Source organism: Cetorhinus maximus, chromosome 10, assembly GCF_964194155.1.
Source record: "Cetorhinus maximus chromosome 10, sCetMax3.hap1.1, whole genome shotgun sequence".
In the NCBI taxonomy this organism is placed as follows: Eukaryota; Metazoa; Chordata; class Chondrichthyes; order Lamniformes; family Cetorhinidae; genus Cetorhinus; species Cetorhinus maximus.
In genome coordinates this window covers 71,384,560-71,412,113 of record NC_135888.1, presented here as the reverse complement: position 1 = coordinate 71,412,113, position 27,554 = coordinate 71,384,560, and the positions used below count along the sequence as shown (strand labels likewise).

Here is a 27,554-nt window from a genome sequence, read left to right as displayed (position 1 = left end):
AAAAAACTGCGGATGCTGGAAATCCAAAACAAAAATAAAAATAAAAATACCTGGAAAAACTCAGCAGGTCTGGCAGCATCTGCGGAGAGGAACACAGTTACGTTTCGAGTCCGTATGACTCTTCAACAGAACTAAGTCAAAATAGAAGAGAGGTGAAATATAAGCTGGTTTAAGGAGGGGTGGGACAAGTAGAGCTGGATAGAGGGCCAGTGATAGGTGGAGATAGCCAAAAGATGTCATAGACAAAAGGACAAAGTGGTGTTGAAGGTGGTGATATTATCTAAGGAATGTGCTAATTAAGGGTAGAAAGCAGGACAAGCAAGTTTCAGATAGCCCTAGTGGGGGTGGGGTGAAGGAATCGAAATAGGCTAAAAGGTAGAGATAAAACAATGGATGGAAATACATTTAAAAATAATGGAAATAGGTGGGAAAAGAAAAATCTATATAAATTATTGAAAAAAAAAGGGGGGGAATCGGAAAGGGGGTGGGGATGAAGGAGAGAGTTCATGATCTAAAATTGTTGAACTCAATATTCAGTCTGGAAGGCTGTAAAGTGCCTAGTCGGAAGATGAGGCGCTGTTCCTCCAGTTTGCGTTGAGCTTCACTGGAACAATGCAGCAAGCCAAGGACAGCCATGTGGGCATGAGAGCAGGGTGGAGTGTTGAAATGGCAAGTGACAGGGAGGTCTGGGTCATGCTTGCGGAAAGACCAAAGGTGTTCTGCAAAGCGGTCACCCGGTCTGCGTTTGGTCTCTCCAATGTAGAGGAAACCTCATGGGGAGCAACAAATGCAGTAGACTAAATTGAGGGAAGTGCAAGTGAAATGCTGCTTCACTTGAAAGGAGTGTTTGGGCCCTTGGACGTTGGTGAGAGGGGAAGTAAAGGGGCAGGTGTTGCACCTTCTGCGGTTGCTTGGGAAGGTGCCGTGGGAGGGGGTTGAGGTGTAGGGGGTGATGGAGGAGTGGATCAGGGTGCCCCGGAGGGAATGATCCCTGTGGAATGCCACGAGGGGGGTGAAGGGAAGATGTGTTTGGTGGTGGCATTATGCTGGAGTTGGCGGAAATGGCGGAGGATGATCCTTTGAATGCGGAGGCTGGTGGGGTGATAAATGAGGACATGGGGGACCCTATCATGTTTCTGGGAGGGAGAGGAAGGTGTGAGGGCAGATGCGCGGCAGATGGGCCAGGCACGGTTGAGGGCCCTGTCAACCACCGTGGGTGGAAAACCTCGGTCAAGGAAGAAGGAAGACATGTCAGAGGAACTGTTTTTGAAAGTGGCATCATGAGAACAGATGTACAGAAGCGAAGGAACTGAGAGAATGGGATGGAGTCCTTACAGGAAGCGGGGTGTGAGGAGCTGTAGTCGAGGTAGCTGTGGGAGTCAGTAGGCTTGTAATCCATTACAATGGTATTACAATACTTGTAATCCCCCACTAGGGCTATCTGTACCTTGCTTGTCCTGCTTTCTACCCTTAATAAGCACATTCCTTAGATAACATCACCACCTTCAACACCTCTTTGTTCCTCTGTCTATGACATCTTTTGGCTATCTCCACCTATCACTGGCCCTCTATCCAGCTCTACTTGTCCCACCCCCTCTTAAACCAGCTTATATTTCATCTCCTATTTTTACTTAGTTCTGTTGAAGAGTCATACGGACTCGAAATGTTAACTGTGCTCCTCTCCGCAGATGCTGCCAGACCTGCTGAGTTTTTCCAGGTATTTTTATTTGGGCAATAAATATAGTCCTGTTGGTGTCACTCACACCTGCAGAATAGATTTTTTTAAAACTTACTGGTTCCCTGTGACATTCTTCTCTTTGCTATTTTAATGGAGGTATTATCTTGTTAGTTTATGCATTAATACCACTGACTTAAAAATCCCAGTCTGGATTTTACTAAGTGGTTGAACAGCTTATATTGCAGCATCTTTGAAAATGTAAGTCTTAGAATCACAAGGTACAAGGCTTTTGTTTTCTAGAGAATTTGCTCTTCTTCAAGTTCATTTAGAAAGTCCTGATCAACGTAAATCATAAAGCCAGTGAACAAACTATCTGCTCTGTGTGGATCATAAAACAGGCCATTCTGTTCAGAATAGAATATCTGCAGCCAAACCTCATCTTCACGTTTCAGGTACATAATAGTTGAACCAGAGGCTACATCATAGTTCCCAGTGTTAGCATCAAAAGTCTTAATACGATATTGCCCATTGTGCACCAACCCAATAGCAAGGTGCTTATTTGCCAGGGTAATATCATAAGAGAAGTAGTAAATACCAGGTATCCCACATGTAAATTTACCACTGGAAACATTATAGTGTCCTCCTTCATTTAAAAGGACTTTGTCAAATTTGATGGGCATACGTTCCTTGGGGTAGCTGTAGGTGATGGCCACAGAGAAGGCAGATCTTGCTGTATTCGTGCCACATTTGCAGATTCCAGGCAAACCAGGCTCACCATTGATTCCATTAGAGCCTTTCGGTCCATTAATTCCTGAATTACCTCGATCCCCTCTAATGCCCCTTGGTCCTTGCGGGCCTGCTTTGCCAATAGCTCCTCGTATTCCCTTAACACCAGGTTTTCCGATTATTCCTGGTTTTCCTCTGTCACCTGAAAGAGAACTTTGTTTCATTTCTCTGTAAAATTTATAATCTTATACTCATGATCATACAGATGCTGTGTTGAAACATGAGATCACGAGATTATGAAAACACTGTAAAATATGACTACTTTTCAAAAGGGCTGTGGTAGCTGTGAAGTGGTTTGGGACACCCTGAGGTATGAAAAGTGGTTTATGAATGTGAAGTCTTTATTTTGTTCCTACCACAAGGTTCAAGCAGGGCACTTTGGTTAGCTCAAAGTTCAAATAACCTGTTCCGTTCCCTTCCCTTTTCTTCCACAGCAGTTCTGAACAAGCCTTTTAAACATCCTTGATATGTGCCGCTACCTAGGGCTGACAGTAAGGAGTCTAGAATTTATTGTTAAGCTGTCAGTTTCTTTTTCTGTCCCTTTACAATGATTGTTTAAGAATTTAGCATTTGTTCATAAACATAGGGCAGAATTTTGCCCTGGTTGGGCGGGGGCAGGCGGGAGCATTTGGGGAGCCGATCACCGCCTGCGATTGGGGCCAGACTGCAATTTCACGCTGGCGAGTCAATTAAGACACGCCCAGCATGAAACGCACGTGGCAGCGCTCAGCGCTGCCTGTGTTGGGGGGTGGGGCCAGGACGCAAGTTCGAGCATGCGCGCTAGTGCGTGCAAAAAAAGCTCCCAGAGACACAGAACTGCCTCAGGGAGGTGAAGGTATAAAAGAATAAAAATGAAGATTTTTAAGGTGTCAAGAAACATGTCCCCTCGTTTGACTCTGTCACGTGAACGCAGATATGTTAGAAATTAGTGTGAAAATGTTTTTATTTTTTTAAGGACAGATTGAAACCTCATCCTGCCTGTGGATGAGGTTTTGCAAAAAATGCAAAGGTCACTTGGCCTCTTTGCCTGCCCGCCAACCGTAAGGTTGGAGGGTCAGCAAAAAATTTAATTTAATTACATTGTTAATAGCCTTAATAGGCCTTATAATTGTCAGCAGGTGTGCTGCCAACTCCCACACGCGCTCACCGACTGAAATATTGCATGAGTGTGCGACGATGTCGGGATGCTCGCCCGACGTCATCGTGTGTCATTTTACGCTCATTTGGGTCGGGCACGCGCCCACCTGACGAGCTAAAAATTCTGCTGATAGAACCATGATGGATAGAATTCAAGCCTTGTGCTTGAATGGTACAAACACTGGAGCTATGTGGCTACAGTTTCTCGATATATAGCAGACCAACATCAATTAATCTTTTCTCTGGAGTTGGTTTTCAAAGCACTGCAATTAAATTATGAAATTCTGAAGTGCAGAGGCCATGATATGCTCTTATGAAGGGCTGAGATTGGCAGGAGGTAGGGGCAGGCAAAAAGACACAACAAAATGACAGCGATTGAAATAGAAAACACAAGAAATACTCAGCAGATCAGGCAGCGTCTGTGGAAAGGGCGAAACCGAGTAAACAGTTAGATTTTCAAATGGCCAAGGGGCCGCAACCTGGTGCGGGCGGGATTTAAAAACCAGCATCTTGCAGGTCATGCCAGGATCATGATGCCTCAGGGACAGATTTGAATTTTCAAATGAAGTGTGGGGAGGGAATGGAGAACCACAGCACTGTAAGCTGTTTAATGAGCTTGTTAAGAAGCCAGTGCATTTGCAATTTTGAATATAAGATCGGGGCCCCCGCTCGCTAATGCGTAAAATGAAGCGCAGTGATGTCAAAGGCCTATTAAGGCCATTTAAAACCTAATTAATTCAATTTAATGAGCTGCCTATCTGACCTTAAGGTTGGCAGGTAGGCGAGGAGCCCAGGCAGCCTTCACATTTTTCATGAGACCTCATCCACAGGCGGGATGAGATTTCATGAAGTGTTTTAAAATCTAATAAAAATTTATACATTTATTCTTTGACATGTCCCAGCTCATGTGAGAGTGTCACATGAGGGGACATGTTTTAAAAGTTTTAAAAGCCTTCATTTAAACTTTAGCACAGAAACAAATCTCCCTGAGGCACCTCTGTGCCTCGGGGAGATCACTGTGCTCTTTCGCGCGCATGCACAAAAGTGCGCAGGGAACCGATCAGGGAATCCCCCCGGCACACACAGGGAGCACTCAGCGCTTCCGGGCGAGCATCATGCTGGGCGGGCCTTAATTGGTCCGCTCACATAAAATGGCAGCCCGTCCCCAATCGGGTTCGCGCCCGCCCCCGCCCGCCCACACACAACCACCCCCGACGGGGGGAAATTTTTGGCCCATAAGAAATAGGAGCAAGAGTAGACCATTTGGCCCCTTGAGCCTGTGGTAGGCAGTCAATAAGATCATGATCTGATGAAGGCCTTAACTTCACTTTCCTGCCTTCCCCCATCATCCTTGACTCTCTCGTAGATCAAAAATCTAACTTAGCCTTGAATATATTCAATGACCCAGCCTCCACTGCTTGCTGGGGAGAGAATTCCAAACACTAACGACTCTCTGAGAGGAAATTCCTCCTCATCTCCATCTTAAATGGGTGACCCCTTATTTTTAAACTGTGCCCCCTAATTGCAGATTCCCCCATGAGGGGAAACATTCTCTCTGCACCTAACCTGTCAAGCTCCCTCAAAATCCTTTATGGCCAGGGCTTTACAGGCAGCATGCGGGGGCGGGCCCAAAGTGCCCGAGCATAAAACGATGCATGATGGCAAACAAAATATCGCGAGACTGCGAGATGTCAGGATGCTTGCCCAACATCATCGTGAAGAGGACGGGCGGGATGAGGTTTCGATCAGTGATTTAACAAATTAAAAACTTTTAACACTCATATTTAACATCTGACACAGGGTCACACGAGGGGACATGTTTTCATTATTTTTAATATCTTCATTTTTATTGTTAAAAATCTTCAGCTCCCTGAGGCAACTCTGTGTCTCTGGGAGCTTTTACTGTGTGCTTCCCAGAGCACATACACACTTCTGCGCTCAATCTCCTCCTGCCCCCACCCCGGCAGCGCTAAGCGCTGCAGGGCGCATTTCACACTGGTTGGCCATTAATTGGCCAGCCAGCATGAAATTGATACCGGGGCCCGATCGTGGGCGGTGGTCGGCTTTGCGACCTCTCCCAGGCCCGCCCGCTACGCCTCCGAACGAGGGCAAAATTCTGCCCAGTGCATTTATTTTTCCCAAAGATTACTGGTACACTTAGTGCTACAAGAGGGTTTTATTATCAGGGAGATAAAGTCCAAAGACAAAGTGAAACAATAGGTATTTGCATTCAAAGAGGAAGATATGTATAAAGAAGAGAAGGCTATTTGTAAGGGGAAGGCATTTTTGAGATCTTACAAGTGTATGAAAAGCCTTCAGCATCTATGCCTCAAGCTGCGGCCCTCAAAGGACTGAAGTTAAGAAAACTCGCTTGGAATTCTACTTGTTCAGGGTATCATGTTTCTTTGCCTGGGTCTTTTAAAATCTATGGGCAGAATCTTCTGCCTGTTGGGCGCAGCTGGTCGAGGGTGGGTGGGTGCGGATTGGCTGCGTGCCGCTATCTTACATAGGCGAGCCAATTAAGGCCCGCCCAGCATTACCTGTATGAGTTGGGGGGGGAAGAGTCAGAGCCTGAGCTTTTTTGCGCATGCATGTGAAAGAGCGCAGAAATCTCCCTGAGGCACGGAGCTGCCTCAGGGAGATTAAGTTCAATATGAAACTTTAAAATGAAGAAAGATTGAAATTATTTAGATATATCCCCTCAGAGCTGGGACAGGTTTATGAAATGTGTAAAAAATATTTATTCATTCAATAAAACCTTCATGAAACCTCATCCCGTCCGTGGATGACGTTTCATGAAAAACGTGAAGGCCGCTTGAGCTCTTCGCCTGCCCGCCAACCTTAAGATTGGACAGGCATCCCTGTCAATTAGTTCAATTGGTTCACTAATGGCCTTAACAGGCCTTTGACAGTTCAGTGGACGCGCTGCCACCTCTGGCGGCGCCTGCCGAACGGGAGATTGGAATGACGCGCGGTGACCCAACGTCACCACGTGTAATTTTACGCTTCGGCATGCGGGGCCTACCCCCACACACCAATGAGAAAATCCTGCCCTATGTGTCTTACCGTTGCTTTAACAAAAGTGTAACTGGGAGTTCGATTGAATAGAGGATTTAGAAGTTATTATAGTAGTAATCTGTAGATTTATGTATGTATTTAAAATCATTGCTCTTATTAATAAATGTTTAATCTAGTGTTATAAAAACCTATAACACTTGGTGGTCTTCTTACTACTGAATTCAAGACAAGCATCTTGAAATTTATACAAATAGAAAATTAGTTGTGACAGTTGTTTTAAGTTTCCCTCTGGGATTTGAGCAGCTCAGCATTTACCATTGGCTGTGTCATAACAGTGTGGTCTCACCAATGTCCCTGTACAGCTGTAGCAAGACTTCCCTACTTTTATACTCCACCCTCTTGCAATAAAGCTAACACTGCATTTGCCTTCCCAATTACTTGCCGTACCTGCAGGCTGATCTTTTGTGATTCATATACAAGGACACCCAGGTCCCTCAGTCCAACAGCATTCTGCAGTCTCTCTCTATTTAAATAATATTCTGATTTTCCATTCTTTCTGCCAAAGTGAACGACCTCACCTTTTCCCACATTATACTGCATTTGCCAAATTTTTGCCCACTCATTTAATCTGTCTATATTCATTTTCAGAGTTTTTATATCCTCCTCACGACTTGCTTTCCTACCTATCTTTGTATTGAATCTATAATTTGGTGAACCTGAGTGGTCTGGTGCACGTTAATGCAGAGCTTTGGGTTCGCTGCGGGGTCTTTTCTCTTCCTCTCTTCCTATCTTGAAGGTTCTTGACTCTTGCTGGTTTGCAATGCTATGGTATCAGACTAGGTTACCTGGCCCAATTGGCCGTTTCTCATGTTAACAGTGAATATTGGCATGCTGCAGAGGGCAGACAAGCTAAACTTAATCCTGTCCTCACCTGATGTTCACACTTGTGCATTTTCTGGCAGGGATGACAGAATAACTAATTAGGAGCATGACCTCCACATTATATTTCTTTTCACTAGACGGGGCCACTGAGGTTCACTGTAGCACTCCAATTCTCACCCCAACAAAGACTAGATAGCTCAGTACTTAGCATGGATTGAACCAGCAACCTTCCTAATCTATTGCTCACTAAGGCATTGAGGGGAAACATTTACCAACTTGGTCATCGGGGAAGGTTTTTTTATCTTTCTAATTAATGATCTGCTGACTGGAGCTGTAAACTGCATTTGCTTCTCACCGATCTGTACTCTGAGAAACTCTCTTTGACTGGTAAAGGTCGCTAATCGTGTGTGTAGAATGGCGCTGAATGAATTTAATTTGAATTTTACCACAATTTCTGTACAATATATCATTCATATTTCATAGATAAAGATGGGATCAGTTAAAGTTCCTGATCAAATACTGAGAATGAGTTTAACCCATGAAGAAACTTAGGAATGTGACCAGTGATGTTTGTGACATTAAATTCAGGTTTAACCTCCTAGATTTTTGACTTAGAGACTTGGAATGAAAATAAGAACACATTCCATGAAAGGAAATCATGACCTGTTGTTAATTCAAAGGAATATATGTTGTGAAATAGGTTCATGCTTCAGAATTCAAAATTGTAAGGGTTTTTAAATTACATTTTTACTTTGTAATTTACAACTTCCCAGCTTCAGCACAGTAAGATGTTAACTGTTTCATCGGGTGGAGTAACCTCACACCCAATTTTCAATATTAAGTTCTGTTAAAAAAAATGTCCATGGAAGAAAAGCACATAAATCAATGGTAAAAATCCAGTAACTGTATCCTAGATGAGAACAAAATAAGAAAATTTAAGGGCAAGTTTAAGGATGCCAAGCATCATTACAAGCGTAATTTTATCATTACAACATTTTGCTAAATCTAAAAGTTATCTTGTCTTGGTTTAAGTCAAAGTATGCTTTTTCAAAAGAGCGCAGAATTTATGGACACGTGAAATCAACCATTAACATAATGTACATAAAGGCCAGGATTTTATAGTCGGCGTGCGGGGGCGGGCTTGACATGTTGGCACGTAAATTGACCCGCGATGACGTCGGGCGTGTGTCCCAACGTCATTGCGCTGTCTCGCGATGTTTCGTTTGGTGGGCGCACGCTGGAGTGGGCTGTGCACCCGCCGATAATTAAAAGGCCTGTCAAGGCCATTAAGGAACTAATTAATTTCAACCTTACACTGCCCGTCCAACCTAAGGAGGATGAGGTTTCCTAAAGCTTTTATAAATTGAATAAAAGCTTTTTATGAGAAATAAAAACATGTCCCATCTCATGTGACACAGTCACATGAGGGGGCATCTTTCATTAAATTTTTATTGCATGTATTTATTTTTTTCAATAGTGCTTCAATCTCCCTGAGGCAGCTCCATGACTCAGGGAGATTGAAACGCTCTTTCGCACTCATGCGCACAAGAGCGCCAGCCCCAGCTCTGCCTCCTCCCCCCGCCCGCACAGGTAATGCGCTACAGTTCGCATATTATGCTGGGTGGGCCTTAATTGGCCCACCCGGGTAAAATGGCAGTGCAGAGCCGATCACGGGCGGCGGGCAGCTCTGCGCCCACCCCCGCCCGCTCCCACCGAGCCCGCCCGATGCGGGAAAAATCCAGGCCAAAGTCATTTTAGAAAATAAATAATAATGTTCATTAATGCCATAAATTTGAGACTTTAATCTATTTAACTTCAATGATCTTAAAATTGTAATTTTTTGAGGTTAAGAATTTTTTAAAAAATGTTCCTAATATGCAATACCCCTTCATAATTATTTCACAGAAGAAATGTACATATTGTACATATTTCACAAGATGTGTAAATAAATATAGCAAAGGATGTACACGTGTACAGGTGCTTGGCTATTTAAATTCTTCCCTACTCAATATTCCATGGTTAAACACATGGATTAAAAAGCTGTTAGCTGTTTACATTTTTCTTACAATCTGATTGTGTTGTGGATTTCTTAATCTGTTATCCATGCACCTATCAAAGTATTATTTTAACAGATAACCAGAGACATCACACATGGGGTCCCATCGTAACTCTAAAAATAGAAAAGTTTATAAAAATGCATGAAGACCCAACAAAATCCACTATAAATGTCATTTGCAGTGCTCTTTTTAATTTGAAACTGTTATTTTAAAGCACCTATAAACCTTGCATAATGTTCTCTTTAGGGTAAATCTTGGGGAGAAATTTTCCTATGGCAGGCGGGCTGGACGGGGGCGGAGCTGATCGCCAGCCACGATTGGCTGCACGCCACCATTTTACACGGGCGTTACGCCCGGCCGGTAGCGCTCAGCGCTCCCTGTGCAGGCGTGGGGAAGAGGGAGTGTTGGGGCCTGCGCTCTTTCAGGCATGCACACGAAACAGCGCTTCAATCTCTCTGAGGAACAGAGTTGCCTCAGGGAGATTGAATGGATTAAAAACGTGTTTAATAAATAAAGTAAAAGTTTATTTAAACATGTCCCCTCATGTGACAGTGTCACATGAGCTGGGACATGTTTGTGAAATTTGTAAAATTTATTTAATTATTATATAAAACCTTCAGGGAACCTCATCCCACCCATGGATGAGGTTTCCTGAAAAACGTGAAGGCCGCTTGGGCTCTTTGCCTGCCCAACAACCTTAAGGTTGGATGGGCAGCGTCCTAACAAGTTTAATTACTTTTTTAATGGCCTTAATAGGTCGTTGACAGCTCGGCGGGTGTGCAGCTGACTCTGGCACGTGCCCACCAAACAAAATTTTGAAATGACACGCGATGGCTTCAGGACGCACGTCCGACATCATCGTGTGTCATTTTACACATCGGCGTGTCAGGCCCCCCACCCGCCGCTGCCGACAGCAACATTCTGTCCCTTGACTTGGTGTGATTAAAAAAAGGTGATAACGAGCTAGCAGCCACTGGAGAAAGATATAAAATGGACTTCTGACTCTCTGTCATCCGTTTTACACTGTTGAACAAAGTCAAAATCTACACCTTTGTGTTTAATGTGGAAGTGCTCACAGGGCCTACATAACCGTAAATGTGAGGTCACACTGTTTTTGACACCATGATTCCTGACAACAGATACTAAAAGGAGCAATGCAATTATTTTACCTTCTTCTCCTTTTTGTCCTTTGGGACCATCTTTCCCATCTTCCCCATCTTTTCCAGGAAACCCCATTCTTCCAAATGCCCCTGGTTGGCCAGGATAACCTGGAGGCCCACTAGCCCCTGGAGGGCCAGAGGCACTGCAGATAAGCTGAGAAGGATCGATTGTAATGGGTGACTTTTGGCTTTTCACAAGTTGATTGGCAGCATGGGATGTAAAGCACAAAAAGAGAACAAGCCAAAGCATCATCAAATCTAGGAAGGAAAGTTAACACAAGTTATTGTTTAAAGGCTTTATACAGCTTTTCATTGAACAATGTATGCAAATGCATTTACTTAGCCTGAGACAATCTCTTAGTTCAAAAGTATGCTGCAGATTATTCTTAGTTGGTAGTTTGTGTGAAACCTATAAAAACATATCCAATTCTCCTTTTGTTTCTCCATTCTTAAGCTTGCAACTCATGTTGGGGAACTGTTCCATAGGCACCCATAGTCCTGCAATGCCTTACACGATTGACAATTCAACATGGGTTAGCAATGAATGTTTAAGGATCATTTGATCACATGGCCACCTAAGCTGATCCCAACCTTGTCCCCACTGAGCACCCACATCAATGTACTTTCAGTAGGACTCATGATAATCATCAGGTGTTGGAAATGTGAGAAAATTTCCCTCCGTACGTCAGGAATATTAGCAACAATTCTAACATCCTTTCCTCCACAGCAGTGTTCCCTTCAATTCTTCTTTGTTTAAGCTGTTTATTGCACAGGATAGAACATTCAAGATTGCAACACAGCCAAGCACTCACATAGCTTACAGGGAATGCAGGGACTGCTTATTGCACTGTGCGGTAGATTCCAGATTGTCAATTAAAGTGGATTATGTTTGTAGCAAGTCGTAGATGAGGAAAATCCAAGGTTAAATCCTGATCTTTGCAAAGACGGCTGGTCTCAGCCACGCTGGTACTATGGGCAGTCAGAAAGCACTTCCACTGCTGAGCTGGGGCCAGTCAGTGGCTTTGGCTTCAAAATGCACCTGTGGGGATAGTGAGTGAGGGCAGATGTGAGCTTGACCAAAGCTGCCCTCAGTGGAATAGCCCATTGCCATTCACTGTTCAGGGGTACATGTGAAGAATGGATATACAGGCAAGATGACAAATGATGCAGGGAATTCAAAGAACCATAGGTGTGATATTGCAATCAGTCTCTGCTAATCTGAAGAGCAGCACTCACGGTAAACAGTAGTCAGGAAATCATAGGGTCACAAGGCCTGATTTTCCTTCCATTCCTACTCCATCTTTTTAGATTTCCTGATTTCTAATATGCCAAATGTAAGATAGAGCACTCAGCAAGAAGAACCTCTCTACATACGCTATGGCATTATTTAGGAGGCATACTGCTTTAAATTGTGATACAACGAGGCCACAGTCTCTGAAAATTAAGGGCGAAAGTGGCATAGTGGTAATATTACTAGACTAGTAATCCCAAGGCCGGAGACTTGAGAAATGAGTCTAAATCCTACCATGGCAGCTGGGGAATTTAAATTCAATTAATTAATAAATTTGGAATAAAATGCTAGTCTCAATAGTAATGATCATGAAGCTACCAGTTTGTCATAAAAACCCATCTGATGCATTTAGGAGAGGAAATCTTCCATCTTTACCCAGTTTGGCCTACATGAATCTCCAGATCCACCATGTGGTTTCTCTTAACTGCACAAAATAGCCTAGCAAGCTACTCATTTGTATCAGATAAGAATAAAACTGAATGGAATACCTGGCATTGACCTAGAGTCACAACTCACTGGAGATAGTGTGCTGCAATATCAAGCTCCGTTGCTCCCCGAGCCGCGACAAATGTGAAAAAGTTTGATCAACCCACCTAATTGTTTAATTTGGGTTAACAGGATATGAGCACCAGGTTTGTAAATTTAATAAGTAAATATCTGTTTATTGAACAAATTGTCTTTAACCAGTGGCAAAAGAAAGAAATATGAACTGCTAACTTTCAACTCTATAACCTAAAATCTACCCCTTCTTAAATCCCTATACACAAACATACAAGACACAGAAGACACACAAAAACATGGATTTTAAGGGTGGGATAGAACAGCTCAATAGCACCAATTCCGGGGTACAGGATTCGATGGGTTCATTTTGATCGATGTCTTCAAAATTCCTTTCAGTTCTTTGTTGATGACGAGGTGGTCTTCCAGCAGTTTCAGTCTTTAGTTCATTGGTTGAGCACTTGTCTTTCAATGTCTCTAACAGTGATTTTCCCCTTTACCTCTTGACAGTGGTTTTCAGAGAGAGAGCAGGTTATAGAGACATGAGGAGAAAAAGCCAGCTAGCTATTATTGTAGAATTATTGGAATCTTATACACATAGGAGCAAGAAGTTTTAGGTATTTTCCTTTTCAGACTAGGGGTTATTCTGCTGCACTGCTCTCACACAACCCCTGGTTACCTGGTCAGGAACCAATTAAAAAGTTGTTGCCAGCAGTTCCCCACTAGACCAAACTCCTCCTCGGCACCATCCTGTCTTTCATGGGACACTCTGTTCCAGGACAGCAACATTGTATATATCCCTCACACTGTTCCAATAGACATACCCTTCAAACTGCAGCCAAAATTTTAATCCACAATCCAACAGAAATAAAAAGATGTTCTTTACACTAGGCACTAGAAATGACAGAGGCACATCTCCATCCAGTTGACCCTACAAAGTGCTCCTCAGCAACATCTAGAAGCTTATGCCAAAATTAGAGCTGTCCCACAGATCTCACAACCAATTTCCCAGACTCCTCCATCATCGTTCCTGGGAAGGCCAGACACATCAGAGATGGCAGCACAGTGGTATACAGTAAAGAGGAAGTGGCCCTTGGAGTCCTCAAGATTGACTATAGACCCCATGAGGTTTCATGGTATCAACACAAACATGTGCCAGGAAACCCTCTGCTACCATCTACTGCTCTCCCTTAGCTGATGAATCAGTGCTCCTCCATGTTGAGCACCATTTGAAAGAAGCCCTGAGGATAGCAAGGGTATGGAATGTACAATGGGTGGGGGTATTTCAATGTCCATCACCAAGAGTGACTTGATAGCACGACTACTGAACAAGCTGGCCAAGTCTCAAAATATATATCTGCCAGACTGGGCTAGCAGGTGGTGAGGAAACCAACAAGAAGGAAAAACTTACTTGGCTTCACCTTCACAAACCTACCTATTGCAGTTGCATCTGTGCATGACAGTATTGGCAGGAGTGACTACCGCAAAGTCCTTTTGGAGATGAAGTCCTGTCTTCATATTGTGGCTCCAACAATATTCAAAAAGCTTGACACCATCCAGGACAAAGCAGCCCAGTTGATTGGCACTCCCATCCATGAGCTACAAGATACATTGAAGCAATTCACCATGGCTCCACTGACAGCACCTTCCAAACCCACAACCCCTACCACCTATGAAGGACAAGGGCAGCAGATACATGGAAACACCATCACCTGCAAGTTCCCCTCCAAGCCACACACTATCCTGAATTGGAACTATATCGATGTTCCTTGACTGTTGCTGGGTCAAAATCCTGGAACTCCGTCCCTAACAGCACTGTGGGTGTACCTACAGCACATGGACTGCAGCGGTTCAAGAAGGCAGCTCACCACCACAGAATCACAGGATCACACTGTGCAGAAGAGGCCCTTCGGCCCATCAAGTCTGCACCAACATGTGAGAAATACCTGCCTAATCCCATTTACCAGCACTTGGCCCATAGCCTTGAATGTTATGACATGCCAAGTGCTCATCCAGGTACTTTTTAAAGGACGTGAGGCAACCCGCCTCCACCAACCTCCCAGGCAGCACATTCCAGACCGTCACCACCCTCTGGGTAAAAAAGTTTTTCCTCACACCCCCCCCTAAACCTCCTGCCCCTCACCTTGAACTTGTGTCCCCTCATGACTCACCCTTCAACTAAGGGGAACAGCTGCTCCCTATCCACCCTGTCCATGCCACCACCTTCTCAAGGGGAATAAATGCTGGCCTTGCCAGCAACGCTCACATTCCACGAGTGAATAAAAGAAAAGTGATACACGATTTTATCATTTACAAGCAAGGTAGCATATGGTCCATAAATCCGCTGAGCAATTGATGGCACCCTCATGAGCTTTCTCATTAACTGTAAGGGGCCCCTATCAAATACTTTTCTCAAGTAAAGACATATAATTCAACTCTTGACCTCCATCAACCAGCCAGGCTACATCCTCAGAAAAATACCATAAGTTTGGATGGTCTTCTCCATATAGACCTGTGCTGGTTTGGATTTATTGCCTTTGGTCTCAGTCGCTGCTTTCGAATTGCTTCTTTTATAACAAGCTCCAGTATTTTTCCCACCATAAAAGTTAGGCAGCAGAACTATAATCAAGCATTTTACCTTGAATTAAAGTTTAGAAACACATTATTTTTATATCTTCAAGTCTCCTGGGACCAACATTGTGCCCAAAAGACATCTACAACAGCAAGTGTTCTTTCACTCCGATTTCTTTATTTAAGTAGAGAATTGCTACCTTTGCTAATGAAGGAATGAGTACTTATTCTTTAGTGCAGCAGGTTATAAATATCTTCCAACGAATGATATATACCTCACATTTGCTTCATGTAAAAGTAACAGCATTAACTTTTATGCTGGGTATAGCATTATTTTGACTGGAAATTGGATGGCACATTGGGAGGACATTCAGCTTGAATTATTAGCAAGAAAAGAACGCTAATATTTATATAGTGCAAGATATCCTAAAGTGCTTTATACCCAATGAAGAACTTTTGAAGTGTAGTCACTGTTGTAATTCAGGGAAAAACAGCAGCCGAACTACGCACAGCATGATTCCAAATTTCTGTCAATGCCTCAAATCTATTTCATCAAATTATAGAATCTTACAGCACAGGAGGAGCCCATTCAGCCCTTCATGCCTGTGTCAGCTGCTTAAAAGAACTTTGCAATTAGTCTCACTCCCCTGCTCTTTCCTACAATGTTCTCCCCTTCACGCATTCCTCCAATTCCCTTTTGAAAGTTACCATTACTACTACAGGCTAGGATTTTGCCAGTCCATTAGAGATGGGCAGGGAGAGGGGAGGGGTGGGAAACTGGCAGCAAAAGACATTGGGAGGGAAGCCCGATGCTGCCATGAGATATTCCCAGAGGTGGGAACGGCAGCGACTCGGCTGACTGGAGGAAGGTGGACATTTTATATAATTTAAAGGCCAATTGGTGGCCATTTTCCAAGCCACTGTGTGGGGAGACCGTCTGCTGCATGGAGGCAACCGCCCAGTGGCTTCCCGGAGATGGCATTTTCTGGAGGCTCCATGCCCAAAGAGGGGGCCCCCCTCTTAGTTATGAGGAGAGATTGGATAGACTGGGGTTATTTTCCCTGGAGCAGAGGAGATTGAGGGGGGGACATGATTGATGTGTATAAAATTATGAGGGACATATTAGGGTAAACAGGAAGGAACTTTTCCCCTTGGTGGAGGGATCAATAACCAGGGGGCATAGATTTAAGGTAGGGGGCAGGAGGTTTAGAGGGGATGTGAGGAAGAATTTTTTCACCAGGAGGGTGGTGGGAATCTGGAACTCACTGCCTGAAAGGGTGGTAGAGGCAGAAACCCTCATAACATTTAAGAAGTATTTGGATGTGCACTTGCGATGCCATGGCACACAAGGCTATGGGCCTAGTGCTGGAAAACAGGATTAGATTAGTTAGATACTTGTTTGACCAGCGCAGACTCGATGGGCCGAAGGGCCTTTTTCTGTGCTGTAGACTTCTATGACTCTGACTCTATGACAGTGGCAATGGCCACTTCTGTGGCCTCAGCATGCCCGCTGGAAGGGTTACCCCTCCAGTTACTGGGGTCTGTCTGCCTGGCCCCAATATAGAAATAAATCATTCAACTTGCTTGCAAGGGCACCTCAATATCAGTGGTGCTGCTAAGGCTGCAAGCGCTCTTTCACTCCAATTTCTTTTTTTAAGTCGAGAATTGCTACCTTTGCTAATGAAGAAGCGAATACTTTTTCTTTAGTGCAGCAGGTTACAAATATCTTCCATTCGAATGATACATTTACTCCATGTAAAAGTAACAGCATTAACTTTTATGCTGGGTACAGTGTATTATTTTGACTAGGATATATCTTACATTTAAGGTATATTCCAGCTCTGGTTGGGCCAGCAGCTCGGAGGGGCAGTTCGCTGTCTTTAACTGGACAATGATCCCAAAGGTGACCTCTTAATTGGCTGCCACCAGGAAGATTTTCTTTTATTATTCACTCATGGGATGTGGGCTTCACTGGCTGAGCCAGCATTTATTGCCCATCCCTGGTTGCCCTTGAGAAGATGGTGGTGAGCTGCTGCCTTGAACCGCTGCAGTCCCTGTGGTTTAGGTACACCCACAATGCTGTTAGGAAGGGAGTTCTAGGATTTTGACCCAGCGACAGTGAAGGAACGGCAATATACTTCCAAGTCAGGACGGTGAGTGACTTGGAGGGGAACCTCCAGGTGGTGGTGTTCCCATCTATCTGCTGCCCTTGTCCTTCTAGATGGTAGTGGCCGTGGGTTTGGAAAGTGCTGTCGAAGGGGCCTTGGTGAATTCTTCACCGGGGGCCCAAAGACCACCCACATCCCCTGATGTTGGGACTTACCTCATGGCAGCAAAATCCTGGCCTTAATGTTAGCTATGGGTCAGTGGGTGGGTTCAGGTCCAGAGACTTGAGCATGAGAATCTAGGCTGACACTCCAGTGCGGTACTGAAGGATGTGCCGTTTTTCTCAAATGAGACATGAAACCGAGGCCCTGTCTGCCCTTTGTGGTATATGTAAAAGATCTCATGGTGCTATTTTGAAGAACACGGAAGTTATCTCCAATATCCTGGCCAATATTTATCCCTAAATCAACATCACAGAGAATAGATTATCCGATCATTATCACATTGCTGTTTGTGGGAGCTTCCTGTGCTCAAACTGACTGCTGCGTTTCCTAAACTACAACATTGACCACACTTCATTGGCTGTAAGGTGCTTTGGGACATCTTGAGGTGATGAAAGGCTCAATATAAATGCAAGTGTTTTTTTTTTTGTTTTCTTTGAATCTGCTTGCACTATCCTTTCCAGATCATAATAATATGCTGCATAAAACAAAACTCTTCATCTCGCCTCTTGCTTTTTTGCCAATTGCCTTAAATCTGTATCATTTGTTTACCAACCCTTCTGCCAGTGATTTAATGTATCAAAATCCTTCATGATTTTGAACTCCTCTATTAAATCTCCCTATAATCTCTGTTCTAAGGGGAACAGTCCCAGCTCCTTTGGTCTCTTCACACAACTGGAGCCCTCATTCCTGGTAACGTCTTTTCTGCACCCACTCCAATGTCTTGACATCCTTCCTAAAGTGAGGTGCCCAGAACTGAATGCAATACTCTGGCTAGTCCCTTTCTGGTATGCAATATGCCTCTATTTATAAAGCATAGGATCTTGTATACCTTATTTAACAGTCTTCTCACTTTATCCTGCTGCCTTCAAAGACTTGTGTACATACAGCCCCAGGTCTTTTTCTTCCTACACCCCTGTCAAAGTTGTGCTATTTAGTTTATGTAGCCCCACCTCATTCTTCCTTCCAAAATGAATCGCTTCACACTTTTCTGCATTGAATTTCACCTGTTATGTGTCTGTCCATTTCACCGGTGCTCCTGAAATCTATTACTATCCCCTTCACTTCCTTTCGCAATTTAGGATGCATCCCAACCAGACCAGTTGGATTTCTACTTTGAGCATTGCCGAATCTCTTCTGTAAATAGGTTTTTACTAATTGATCTGCAAGAAGGCAGTTCTTAACAAAAAAATTGGAATAAAAGAAGCAAGGCGGAATAAAACTTGGAAAAATTGTTGAGGTTTGCCCAGTAGCTCAAGAGACTGTTTCTGAGCTATAGACCAGGGGGAGAATTTTCCACCCGTTGGGGGGGGGAAGTTGAAGAGCAGGCACGCAAAGGCGGGCCTCCGATCAGCACCCCTGATAAGTGGCGCGCCGCCATTTTATGTGGGCGGGCCAATTAAGGCCCGTTCAGCATGATGTCCGCACGGAAGCGCTGTGCGCTCCCTGTGCGAGCGGGGACGGAATCCCTAAACTCGAGAGTGCGCTCTTTCGTGTATGCGCGTGAAAGAGTGCACTCATCTCCCTGAGGCTAGGCGCTGCCTCAGGGAGACCAGCTCTACAGTAAAAAATCTTAAAAATAGAAAAAAAAATTCCATGACATGTCCCCTCATGTGACACTGTCATATGAGTTGGGACATGTCCATCACTCACAAATTCCGTTTAATTAAATTTTAAAAAACCTACATGAAACCTCATCCCGCCCGTGGATGAGGTTTCATGCTTTTTCTAATGCCCGCCAGGGCTCCTGGCCTGCCCGCCAACCTTAAGGTTGGACGGGCAGATCCATTAATTTGTTTAACGACTTTGTCAATGGCCTCAATTGGCCAATGACAGGTCGGCGAGCGCACAGCTGATTCTGTTGAGCCCCCACCAACCTGAAAATTTAAACAGGGCGGGGTGACGGGAGTTCCGCCCTACGTCACCGTGTGTCATTTTACGTGTCGGCGAGCGGGTCCCGCCTCCCCGCTCGCCGATGGGAAAATCCTGACCCGGGGAAAGTTACATCCCCAGTTGTTCTGATCTCAGCTGGAACATAAGTAAGGACAACATAATTAGTTGCACACTCCTCAGTTTTTGAGAAAAATTGCCCAAGATTTCTGCTCCTGTGATTTAAACTCAAAGCTCACACATAATTAATGGTCACTTGGGCGAAGAGGGTGCCAGACAGTGAACTGTACCGCAGGAAAGAAATCAATACTTTCAGGAGAGGTGGGAGAAGCGGAAAGTTGGAAATAAAGATAAAGGAAAAAGAAAAGCTGCATGTGCTTCTGAAAGCCAATGAGAATTCTGAGTATTGTGTCTTGGATGGGCTGAATCGTGCAAGTGGAGAACAACAAAGAAACTCATTTTAAACAATTTTTGAGGAGAAACAAAATTCATTCAGCATCTTTTTCAGCCACCATGACCAATATTAAGTTCCACAACTAAACTGGCATTTTATGTACATGGCTGTAGTTTTGTTTGTCTTAATTCTGTAACTTTTGCAGCAGGGTCCTTAATTCAGGGCTACAAATGATATCTTTGGTCACACAACTGTCACCTTTCTAACTGACTATTTTGCTCAAATAAATAAACATGAAGAATGAGTGAATCTTGTTTACATTCAGAAATATTGTACTAATAATCACTGCAATCTTTAGCACATCATAGATTAACTCTACAAATTGAATCCCTTAAAGCTGATGTACTTTGAGAGGAAATTGTTGTTAGTGTGTTTTCAGATATGTACACTGCTTACTTTTGGAAGTTAAGCACCAGAATAAAAGTTGCTTCGCCTGGAGAATTTGCTGTTCTTTTTCCAGAAAAGGATGAAACACAAAGAATGCACTATGAAGGCTTCAAATACCTCCTTGCTACATTGTGACTGTGCTTACAGCAATGTGAATAAAAATCAGCAGGCACTTGGAACAACCCTGTGGTGAAAAAAATCAAGTGTGTTTAACTTTCACTGCCATGGGGTGAATAGTCAGACTCCTTGAAACAGTGTTTAGTTCTAGACCAGTCACAGAAATGTGGAGATCTCTATAGAGTTTTTCATACTCAATTTGAGTCATCTCACGTATTCCTTTTAGAGAAAGCACGGTCATTCTTCCTTGGGCAGTAAATCCTTCCATCTAAGTCTGTTCATGTTCCATTGCGGAATTTCTTGAATGCCAGAGACTTAATTGATGGAGATATGTTGCAAAATAGTAAGACTACAAGAAGAAGCGGTATGCAGTGCAGTTTTAGATCAGCTTTCAGCAGCTAAAATCCTCCATGTAGTACTAAGTCACTTTGATTTTTGATTAAATTTGCCCCTAAATATTGGCCAAAAAATAATGAATTTCAACAACATGGAACTGCAATCACACTTTTGGATATCCGAGTGATTACCTCCCAACTCAGTTTGAGCCCCCTTATACACTGCTGTCCATCAGAGAAACACAAAGAAAATTAAAAGCTGTTCAAAATTTCTGCATTTCTGTATTTTTGCCTAAAATTCAGTTTTGGTGAAAGAAAAAGTGGAGATTTTACTGATACCTGAATGATGTTCCCTCGATATCCTGGCTAACATCAGCATTTATATAGCACCTCTCAATACCTCAGGATGCCCAAAGTCCTTTATAACCAAAAAAGTATTTTTGAAATGTAGTCACTGGTATAATGTAGGAGAACATTGCAGGGAATTTGAAAACAGCAAGTTCCTACAGCTGTGAGATAAATGGCCAGCTAATTTGTTTTAATGATGCTGTTTAAGGGATAAATATTGACCAGGACATGGGGAGAATTTTCCTACTCTTAAAGCAATTTAAAGTCACATTTGGCCTATCCCTATATTATCCCCTCAGATATGTCCTTTATAGGCTGAAAAGCCCAAGTCACTCCAGTCTTTCTTTTTAATTGGGACCCTGATACTTGAGACCAACCTCATGGTTCCTCTTTTCACCAGTTCCAGTGCTTGAATGTGTTCAAGTTCAAAATGGAGCCGCAATCCTGTGACTCAGAGGTGAGAGCGCTGAGTCAACTAAGCCAAGCTAGAATGTTGACAAATATGTCATTAGCCAATAGTTTCAATCGAAATGCAAGCTCCAGAATGTTTGCTGGAGCATTTAATCTGAATTGATCCAATGCGACACCAAGGTCGGAATTTTCCAGGCCCCCCCCACCACCAACTCCCCCTCCCCAATCACCCCACCCCCACTCCCCCTCCCCCCAACCCCCACCCCATCCCCACCCCTCCTCCCCACCCCCCTCCTGCCCCTCCCCCTCACCCCCCTCCCCATCCCCCACCCCCCTCCCCATCCCCACCCCCCACCCCCCTCCACATCCCCACCCCCCACCCCCCACCCCCCTCCCCATCCCCACCCCCCACCACCCAGAAAAAGCTGTAGAGGAAACACAAAGCACAGGCTGTTGGGAAGACCCAGCAGGCCAAATCAATCTTTCATAAGAACATAGGACATATGACATTTCCTTTCAAAGACACTACCATGGGGGGGTCATTGCCTGGGAAGCTGTACATGGTGCTAGTGCCACACAAAGAAGAGGGAAATAGCTCCAGGTCTGTGTTGTTTTAGTCTCATTAATTCTGTGTGAAAATATGTTTCAGCAGGTGTTAAGCATTGACTGGTTTCTACCACATACTGTCTGTGCAGCATCAAAATGCTTAACTATGCAAATAATATAGTGTATGCTTTTTCTACTTGTTATAGCCCTCAGAGCAACAAACCTCGTCACAGCATTCAGCATCACCATCACTTCAAACAACCGGCAGTCCAGAGGTGTTCCCTGATATAACACATCAAATGTCAAACCAGGGCTCATGCATAAACAGAAAAAAACACATAAAGCATCCTCTGTGTAACACATCTTGTCTTTAAGGCAAGCTTAAAAGCAACTGCGTCCTGTAGGATCAGCACCATTTAACCAATTAGCCCTTTCCTTGATAGCTTCAACAGTCTGTACTGAATTGGTTGATCGCAGCCACAATTATTTGATGCGCTACAGTTAGGCTCAGTACCTCCAGGGATAACAAAAGGAACTAGGGATCTTCTACTAATCACTTGCTTACTGTAAAGTGTGCACGTGTAGACACCAGGTAGAGAGAGAATTGGTTTTGGCTGTGAACTTTGGATATGGTCCAACAATCAGATAATACTCCCTGTCTAGGCTCACATAAAGTATGACGGCTTTGGTTAATTGTTACTAAACTCAGCACCCATAGAACTAACCCACAACATGAACCATTCATCATCAAGAAAGCAGGGGAAGGAAGTGGGGTGGAGATGAAATAAAATAACAGGGCTGCTATAACAGTGTGCATGGATGATAATGATTTACAGTACATTGGATTGCAATAGTTCCAAAATACTACTGACAACCCACAAGAAATTTGGCAAAGGCAACAATTTTTAAGGAAATTCCTTATTAACTTGTGAACACACACTCATCTGGGGGAAATCATTTTTAATTATCTGCAGTTCTAACATTAAATAACAGATGCCAAATATCCACATGCAAAACATGTAAGCAGTTGGGACATGGCTTATGAGGCAAAACAAATCAGGGTGAAACTGATATCTTGCAGAATCTTCAAAAGGAAAGCCTGAACATTACCCAAGTCCCAAGAATGGATTGCAGATTTTAAGGGGAAGAATTGTGACCCTTGCATGCAGAAAATTGGTAAAGCCATTGCTTTGCTCACTGGTCCATGCCAGCCTGAGGCCTGAGCCAAATCTGGCCTCATCCTTCATTCAAAATGATGCAGGGATCTGCGGACGTCAAATGGCCATCCTGCTCCAGCTCACCTGTCAAACCATGCAGGATTTCCATCTGACTCTGCTTCAAACCAGTTCTCAGGTAGGTCCTGGGGGGAGGTAAGGCACCTTTTGGATTGACAGCTTTTAAAAAGTTTTGTGGCCGTTACTTGAGTAGCCTCCAGCGATCCATTTAAGAGCCACTGTTGAAGCCACTAAAGACCTGGTACAACTGGGTGGACATTGGTGAAGTGAGAGTGACTGCCCTTGACATCAAGGCCACATTTGACCAAGTGTGGTATCAAGAAGCCCTAGCAAAACTGGAGTCAATGGGAATCAGAGGGAAAACTCTCCACTGGTTGGAGTCATACCTAGCACAAAGGAAGATGGTTGTGGTTGTTAGAGGTCAGTCATTTCACCTCCAGGACATCATTGCAGGACATCCTCAAGGTAGTGTCCTCGGCCCAACCAACTTCAGCTGCTTCATCAATAACCTTTCTTCCATCATAAGGTCAGAAATGGGGATGTTCGCTGGTGTTTGTACAATCTTCAGCACCATTCGCGACTCCTCAGATACTGAAGCAGGCCATGCCCAAATGCGGCAAGACTTGGACAATATCCAGGCTTGGGCTGACAAGTGGCAAGTAACATTTGCACTACACAAGTGCCAGGCAATGATCTCCAACAAGAGAGAATCTAACCATTGCCCCTTGAGGTTCAATGGCAATGCCATCACTGAAGCCCCATTATCAACATCCTGGGGGTTACCATTGACCAGAAAGTGAACTGGACTAGCCAAATAAATACTGTGGCTACAAGACAGAGTAGGAGGCTAGGAATCCTGCAATGAATAACTCACCTCCTGACTCACCAAAGCCTGTCCACCATCTACAAGGCATAAGTCAGGAGTCTGATGGAATATTTCCCACTTGCCTGGATGAGTGCAGCTCCCACAACACTCAAGAAGCTGCACACCGTCCAGGACAAAGCAGCCCGCTTGATTGGCACACCATCCACAAACATTCACTCTCTCCAACACTGATGCACTGTGGCAGCAGGGTGTACCATCTACAAGATGCATTGCAGAAATTCACCAAGGCTCCTTAGTCAGCACCTTCAAAACCCACGACCACTACCACCTAGAAGGACAAGGGCAGCAGATAGATGGGAACACCACCACCTGAAAGTTCCCCTCCAAGTCACTCACCATCCTGACTTGGAAATATATCACTGTTCCTTCACTCTGGCTGGATCAAAATCCAGGAACTCCCTTACTAACAGCACTGTGGGTGTACCTACACCACACAGACTGCAGCGGTTCAAGAAGGCAGCTCACCACCATCTTCTCAAGGGCAACTGGGGATGGGCAATAAATGCTGGCCAAGCCAGTGAAGCCCACATCCTGTGAATAAATTTTTAAAAAGATTGTAAGGCAATAACTCCACCCCTTTGTGCTTGAGTTTTGAAACAAGGTCCCATAACTGGCATAGGGCCCTAATTTGTATAATAAAGCAATGCGCCCTTGTTTCAAAGCTGCTCATCCATTTAGAAATCCATCAGTACATGACAACGGTCAGAGCTTGGACATCAATGGGATGGTAATGTGCTGCCCTCTCCTAAGATGGTTTTCAACCATTGGCCACCTGCTTTCCAAACACAGGAACAGAGCTCTGAGTTGCATTGCTTCCCCAAGTTTCTTTTGGAAATGTGCTATTTGGAATTTGGCATCTTTTGGTGCATTGCTCACAGTAAGTGAGCTGATGCCCTATTTTGTAAGGTCAGGAACATTATAATCACCAGGGTAGCAATAATGACATAGCCAGATGGGTGTTGTATAATCGGGAGTGGAAGCCTAAGATCACTTATGCACTTCAATATAACTGCCCTCTGAAATGGTCTAGCAAGCCACTCAGTTCAAGGGCAATTAGGGATGGGCATCAAGTGCTGGCCTTGCCAGTGACGCCCACATCCCACGAAAGAATAAAGAAAAGAAATATGACTAACCAATGTGTAGCATACTGACGGCTTGTACGTGAGGCAGGACAACAACCACTGGTGGGCCCCACAATCCTTGCTCTATCCCAATGGCAATCAATCTCAGAGATCAACCAGCATCAGGAGAGCAGTCAAAAGCAAGAATTTCTGCCCATGGACCTGATGCACTTTCACCTCAGATACAATGCAGCAAGAACCAGTAATCTGCTCCCAGCTGTTACACAAAGACCTCCTCCAACTTGGACTCCAGCTGGTTCCTTCCTGCTCTGTGCTCAGCTACTCCTGCAGGTTCCTCACTGCCATATGACCTAATCACACATTAAAACCCGGTAATTATATTCATATGTTTTACAGTGAATAAAAGCAATTCAGCTGAGAGTTTCAAGGCTGAGCCACATCTTGGTGTTCACTTTTGAAAATTCACTTGAGTTTTAGTCTCACTGGCTGCAATGACATCTGGAGCCCTGAATAAGCTGCAGCATCCTGTAACACAGTTCACAGTTTCTGCAGGATTTAATATGAGGTAACATTACCAGTGAGAATGTATAGACCATGAATGTGTGACATCAGTGATTCAAAATAGGCACTGACTGACTTATCATTGTCATTAACATGAAAAAAGAAGGCTTCCTTTCCAATATATAAGAATGTACTTTTGTGTTTATCCTTAGACAGTGCTCTCCCACAATACCCTGGAATGAATGGCATTAATCAAATACAACTGCGCATGAGAACCAAGCAACACCCCTGGGAAACAAACTCATGCCCAAGTGACATTCCAAAGCAGCGACATTTTGTATCATAACGTAACTGAAATTTCTTCCAAGGTGGCATCTGCACAATGGAAAAAAACAAATGAACTTCTTTAAAAATACATTAAAGTGCTCTGCTTCCTCAGCCCCCTCCCACCCCCACCTTGTGATATAACCAGAACTAGTGCGACTTGGCAAGAGTACGGCAGACCAGAGAAAACCAGGCTCATTGCGGAATATTGTACATCCGATGGAAGCTTCATTTTCCGCACTCCAACGGACATTTAACAGACACACCGAGTCTGAATATACAGCTCAGCTTGTTCTTTGTATCTCAGCTTCTCTATATGACAACATCATAATGTTTCCTTTGTTGCTTCATGCACATGCCTACAATGTTACTGGACCATATGTGTGACATCGACATTTGAGAACAATTTCAATTATCCGCCAATTCCCATTCTCCGTCAGAGGGAATCCCTTCATCATGGCCTTCACTGTGTATCAAAATTGCCTTCTCTGTGCTTCACACGTGAGCGGTGTGTCAAACTGCGCAGTGTCAAAAACAACTACAGCACTCCTGCTATTAGCTTACAGAGATAGTATAGAAATGAATCTGAATGAACAGTCTGGGATTGGTTTTATAAAATGGTCCGGGGCCTTTGAGATTGTAGTCTCGGTTTCTGACATTGTTTCAGGTAGGACAGGCTGCGAGAAAAACACTGAAAACATGTCCAGCGTTGCAATGTTCTTTTCTCTGCTGTCAACTTAATGCGAATTCAAAATAGGCTGGAGGCTAAACTAATAAGCCAAAGCATTGCTTGGTTAATAATTTAAATACTTTATGTAATTTTCAATCTTGAAGATTAAGGATTACAAAACTGACAAAAAGAAATAAAGGCGGGTCACCTGAAATGCCAGGCCTCTCCATAGATAATAACTTTCTCTCTAATGATTTGTTGTAAAGTGGTGAGCGCAGACGTTCTGCCACTACATTTTCCCGGGCACTGGGCACATAGCTGGACGCATACGAAGAGTTAAAATGAAAACATATAAACAGAGCTTACCAGAATGTAGCTGTGCAGCCAGTTCAGCTGCAGTGATGTTTAAAATAAGCAACTCTCAGCTTTTGTGTACCACAGGCTGTTTAAGACAATTCGTCAGGAAAATAAGCTGTTCCTTTCCATTGTTTCAATGTTTCCCTCTCGGGTTAGTGCTTCGAAAACAGTTCACCGACAGAGCAACTTCAGAGACATTTCATGTTTCTTCTCCCTGGACCCCTGTCCAACTCAGAACAGCTTTTGGTCTTTTCCCTCTTTCTCTCTTCCTCCTTCTCGTGCATTCTTTTCCCATAACGCAATGAGCTGGAAAACCTCCAGCGTGTCACATGTACTGTAGTTGGAAATTTTGACTGCATTAAGAGTCGGACTGCACATGTTGACAGTGGTCGGAAACTGCTGGTTTTCATCTTCTGTATGAAGTTGCTTTGACAGCTGTCTCCGGCACCAACATGTAAACTTTATTTTTGGATTTTCTTCAGATTTTTTTACTCTGTCTTTAATCAACGGCGCAAAAATGAGAAGCATTAGAGATGGAAGCAATTCCACCTCCATTAATTACTATAGTTGTCTCTAATTCTGAAAAACAAGGTCAACATATTTTCC

The 27,554-nt window shown here is 43.9% G+C and overlaps 1 protein-coding gene across 1 annotated transcript; it reads right to left on the bottom strand.

Moving 5' to 3' along the window:
* Positions 1-1,700: 1,700 nt before the first annotated feature.
* On the bottom strand, positions 1,701-27,226 carry c1qtnf2 (C1q and TNF related 2). Its single transcript, XM_078550603.1, has 3 exons — positions 26,958-27,226; positions 10,728-10,976; positions 1,701-2,606 (listed from the first exon to the last, which is right to left on the bottom strand). The coding sequence occupies exons 2-3, from the start codon at positions 10,969-10,971 to the stop codon at positions 1,975-1,977; spliced, it is 876 nt and encodes a 291-aa protein (XP_078406729.1). The 5' UTR covers positions 10,972-10,976; positions 26,958-27,226; the 3' UTR covers positions 1,701-1,974.
* Positions 27,227-27,554: the final 328 nt, after the last annotated feature.